General features: G+C 48.1%; 1 protein-coding gene across 1 annotated transcript; it reads right to left on the bottom strand.

The window, feature by feature from the left end:
* Positions 1 to 304: 304 nt before the first annotated feature.
* LOC102989076 (gastrokine-3-like) lies at positions 305 to 5,048 on the bottom strand. The gene is given in 6 exon segments (XM_024133512.1): positions 305 to 399; positions 1,530 to 1,671; positions 2,643 to 2,683; positions 2,686 to 2,746; positions 4,372 to 4,506; positions 4,974 to 5,048. Coding segments are annotated over 6 exon segments (549 nt in total).
* Between the last annotated feature and the right edge of the window lie 299 nt (positions 5,049 to 5,347).

Below are 5,347 nucleotides of genomic sequence, written 5' to 3'. Positions count from 1 at the left end.
GTTGGTGTGTGATGGCGTGGACAGCACATGGATGGGAACCCAGTAACTCGAGAGAGGACAGTGCAGGCAGGGAGGGCTCATCTGCTAGACCAGGGAGGCAAGAAACTTTATTGTTCTAATCCAGAGGGAGAAAGTGTACCCAGTTTTTAGGTTACAGAGCTGGATCTTAGGTCAAAAAGTAGAAGGTGGAGGTCCAAAATGAGCAGCTTCCCATCGGCAGAGGTGGGCTGGGTCCCTGAGCTCTGGGTTCAGGTCAGCGGCCCCATCCAGGCAGGTCCGCTCTCCACGTGGCGGACCTGGAGGTTCAGAGCCCAGGGAACTCCCCACAGATGGAGAGTCTCAGGAAGGACAGAATTTGGACTTTGAAACAGGAATTGGGGTCAATAGCCAGTGCAGTACCTTTAAGAAGAAAGAGAAGCATTTTATTTAAAAGATCACTTAATCGCTCTAAGACCCCTAAGTAGAGTGGATATATTGTGAGTTGCACCTAAATTAGATGTGATGTTCAAGACAACTTTACTAGCCAGAGACTTGGGAACAAAATGGAAGATCTCATCAGTGCTGCACTAACTGGCTCCATATGCCTTTTCTTATTTCTTGTATTGCTCTTTAATCATCCTCTTTAACCCCCCAGCCTCTCAAGTTCTCTATGTTTTCCTGCTGGAAGCTCCTGTTATGAAGAAGCCTTGTTCATTGGGTTAGTTTATGCTAAGATGTAAGTGACAGGCAACAGCTTAATGGGTAGTGGTTACTGACTCTATCTGGAGCAGCAGGCAGATTTTGCAGTCTTATCTGGTAGCTTTCCAAGCCCATCACCATTGATCCTCCAGCAGGGATGCCAGCCACTGAGCCGTTCCTTTCGCAGCATGTGGTCTATAACTATCAGGGTCCTGCCTTCCAGCATCTGGACAGCCAGAGAAAGAGGAGGACTGAGAACCCCAAAGAAGTGGGCCTCCTATGGGGGATGCCAGGCACAGTGCTGCTTGGGCAGGGGGAGGGGAGGGGAGGATGAAACTTTGGGTCAGGTGAGAGTATCACCAGCTGTCAAATCCCGATGGTGAAATGACTGTCCTCAACCTTCTGGTAAAGCCAAGTTAACTCTGCTGTCTGTTCTCAGTGATCCCTGGTATCAGGAAATCTTCGCTGCCACCAGGGGGAAATGCATTTCAGGGCTCTTTTTTTCTTTTTTTCTTTTTCGTACGCGGGCCTCTCACTGTTGTGGCCCCTCCCGTTGCGGAGCACAGGCTCCGGACGCGCAGGCTCAGCGGCCATGGCTCACGGGCCCAGCCGCTCCGCGGCATGTGGGATCTTCCCGGACCGGGGCACGAACCCGTGTCCCTTGCATCGGCAGGCGGACTCTCAACCACTGCGCCACCAGGGAAGCCCAGGGCTCATTATTTTTATACCCAGTAGCAAAGAAATAGAATTGACCTGAAAACTGTCATTAGAATTTTCTAAGCACCTAAAAATCATACTGCACCATTTGCCTCAACCATGGTCTTGAGTTTCTAGTTAAGTTCTTAACACACCTTCTTTTTGCTCTTGGGCAAAGTAGGTGGGGACCTGTCGGCACACGTCCTTGATGGGCACTCCATACTGGGCTACGTTCTTGACCCGGCTGGGTAAAACAGTGTAGGTCAGGCCTCGAGTGGATGGTTAATGCTTTAAAGCCTGGAAGAGGTGGCATTTCAAAACGGTGAGACAGCAGATAGAGGTGGTGCAGCAAGGAAGAAGAGCAAGAAACCTAGTCCAGTGCACAAAAATAGCCATGAACTTGCCCTTGAGTTTTGTCTATAGCAGCAATATCCTGTCTGACCACAAGGTGATGACATGACTCCAAAAAAATCTGTGTGTGAGCCCGTGTGTCCCTGTAACGCTGTACTCCTTTTACCCTTAAATTCTCAACACTTCCAGCCTCCAGTGCTTTTCGCATCTCTAAAATTATGTGTTTCATTTATATCATGCTTTTACTTGTTATAAATCAGATGAGGGGAATACTTTCTACCTCTCTTTAAAAAAATTGACAAATTGTTTTACTTTTATGTGACCCAAAATGCATTTTTTTTTTCCCAAGAATCAGCAGCCCACCTGAAATGGACATTCATTTGGCCCAAACGTCCTGGGAGGGTTATTTAAGCAAATGATGCCAGATTTCAATGATTGGCCAACGACCTCCTGCTGCTTTTTAATTTATTTGACAGCCCTTGTCATTTAAGAGGCTGGGAGGGAGAGAGTTTCAGCAGTCTGGGTTCATTTTAAACTAAAGATAATATGTGTGTATGTGTGTAAAGGGTGTGCAGGGGAGGAGAGAAGCCATGAGGATAAAAATACTCTATTAGTTCACTCTAATATTTATATTCAACGACTTATATTCACTAACATGTAACCCACACACTTTTGGAATAAACTAACATTATGTCATTGTATGGGGTTTTCATTGGTCCATTTTCATTCATGTGATGTAATTTAAATGGGCCATGGACTGGACTCGGAGACCTTTGCACGGTGATAGAATTTCATGTACATGAAGAACAAGTATGAACTGAATTCCCCTGCGTATACAGCACCATCCTAGGAGGTCAGGATGTAGAGTTGGAAAACACCAAACTAGGAGGGGACCACAGTGAACTGGTTTCACTTACCTGGTGGTCCAGGGCTTTACTAATATCATCCAAAGTTGGACAGCTTCATCCATCTTGGCTAGGACACAGGCCATCTTGCTAAACAGCTTAGCCACCAGAAGGGCCTTAAAGCAACACAGCAGAACCCTGTCATTCCTTCAGTCACAATATAGTGACCTCCTACTTGCCATCAGTGCTGCTTCACATATAGCTGGTCCTTCAGACCGTGGCATTGAGCATCCGGCATAGCGCGGCCCTGGGCGCCAGAGCAAAGCGCCAGCAGCAGGACTGGCAAAGCACACAGGGCCCTGCTGCCCCCGAGGGCCCGTGGCACTGTCACTGCTGCAGGCACCACGGGAAGGTATCCCCCGGGGCACTCTGCATACCCTTAACAGGCTGGTGGGACTGGAGGGGTAGGGCGTCAGCCCCAGAAACAAAGCTGAATTTAAGGTCCTGTTCGTGGTCCTCAGCTGCCTCCATGACCCTCAGCTTCCCCATCTGTAAAGCAGGAAAAGTAGACCCTCTCCCACGGGGATGCCATGAAAGGAGGAGACAAGATACTGCCTGCTTGTGAAGCCAGTGTGTGAGATAGATACATCTCTGGATGTACAGGGTGAGGAGGAGCCTCGGTCCGGACCTCTAGACTCAGATCCTGGCTCTGGGTCTGCCACTGACCACTCCTGAAGTGGCCCTGGACCTGACCTTCAGCCTCTCTGAGTTTTGCAGTAAAGCCGAGGTTCTCCAGCTGAGCCTGACTGAGCCCATCTGCCTCCTCCAGCCAGAGCAGTTCTGACTTCCATTCCATAGAGTGACATTTTGTGAAATCTTTCGTTGGAAGAAAAGTCTCTATGGCTTAAAACAGAGTTGGAGATCCCTGGACTGCACCCCTTTGAGGAGGATTCAGGAGCTGAGTCCTCAAGGAAATCAGGAGCAGGTCAGGTGCAGAGTGAGGGGGATGGTGTTTGGGAAGGAGAGCAAGGGAGGTCCAGGCAGGAGCAGAGAGAAAGCCTGTGTTTGCGGGGTCTGTCCTGAGATGTCCAGTGTGGAAGTAGGAGGGGAGCTTCCAAACATCAGGGGCTGGACAGCAGAAGCCCATCCAGGGAGTAAGGAATGTGGGCTTTTCCTTCATTTAATCTTCTCAGAGTCCTTTCCGGTAGGAAAGGCAGCTGTTGATTCTGCTTTGCAGATGAGGAAACTGAGGTGCACAAAGGCTGAGCCATATCTCTGGTTATAGAGCTTTTCTATCAGGGAGGTGTCCCTTCCCAATCCTGCCTCTTTCTGCCAGGTCATACCTCACCATACCCAACCATCTGGGCAAGTGGAAGCGAGGTTTCTAAGAGTGAAAATAAATTATTCTCCTGCTTTTGAAATAAACTGATTAAAATCTGAGATCAAGGCAAAAGACCTCCATAGCGCATACCAGTTCTAAGAAATCTGGGTTCTTGAAATGGCTCTCTTATTTCAGAGGCCTTCAGGAGCCCTGTGAAGTCAACACAGGAGAGGAACACAAAGGGATATAGGATCCCTAGAGATCACAGAAGTTCCTACTGCGGTCACTGGCTCAAAAAGAAGTCACTGCAAATGCAAGAAAGCTGGTCCCTTATCTAAAGAGATGTATTCCCTCAAGATCCTAAAGCTAGAGAATGTCTATGTAGACAGGGTCCTCTTCCCTCTGGAAAAGCATAAGGCAAAATGTTGGAGCAGGCAAGGCTTTCTTTGGCATTTGTAATGAACGTGTTCCACATCTTACATTCTCGTAGTCCAAGATTCCATCCCATTCATTCAAAACATTGTTGTCTCGGATGCTGACCATACCTCGAAAGGCATTGACAAGGATGCTCTGGGTCCCAACAGATCCATCCAGTGGATGGCTGTCACTGATGTTCTGGAGATCAGGCTTAGCCCAAAGACACTACTGAAACTGCCCTTAACAAATCTAATGACTGTTACAACACTAAATGCAAAGGCCATTTCTCAGACCTCCTCTTATTTGACAAAACAGCAGCATTTGACACCGTTGTGGCCCTCAGTGAGCCTCCGGGACACACACGTTTGCCTGTTTGTTTCCATCATCTGACCAGCCTTCTCCCTTTCACTTCCCCGGCCTCGAAATGTGGATGGTCCTAGACCTTAGTCCTTGGACCTTTCCTCTTTTCTGTCTACACTTAGCTCTTTTAGCGATTTCACCCCCCGTGTTATGGCTTTAAATACAGTCTCGACTCTAAACATTCCCAAATGTGTATGTCCAGCCCAACTCTCTCTCAACCCCCAGACTCACGCATTTAATTCTCTACTTGATGCCTAATAATCTGAAAGTCAACACGTTCAGAACAGATCTCCGCCCCCACCAACCTGCTGCCCACAGGCCATCTCAGTGAATGGAACCACCATCCGTCTCTCTACTAAGGTCAGCGCTATTGGAGTCATCCTGACTCTTCTTTCCTTCCCATATCCAACTGAGAGGAAAATCTTTTCAGCTGTACCTTTAAAATATATACAGAATTAAATAACTTCTCATCAACTCTGCTACTACTACCCTCATTTAATCCACCCCCCGGAATCTTTTGAAAGCCTCCTAACAAGTGTTTGTCAGAGCGCCCCGGTTAAATCCCAATGCAGACCAAACCCAGCTGTAGCTTCTTATCTCATACAGTATAAAAGCCACATGAGTTACAGGGACCTACCTGGTCCCACAGGGTCAGACCTCTGTTACCTCTTTGCCTTCA

The sequence above is a fragment of the Physeter macrocephalus genome, chromosome 12, assembly GCF_002837175.3.
Source record: "Physeter macrocephalus isolate SW-GA chromosome 12, ASM283717v5, whole genome shotgun sequence".
In the NCBI taxonomy this organism is placed as follows: Eukaryota; Metazoa; Chordata; class Mammalia; order Artiodactyla; family Physeteridae; genus Physeter; species Physeter macrocephalus.
The sequence above is the reverse complement of the archived record's forward strand: the minus strand, read 5'-3'. Positions and strand labels throughout refer to the sequence as shown.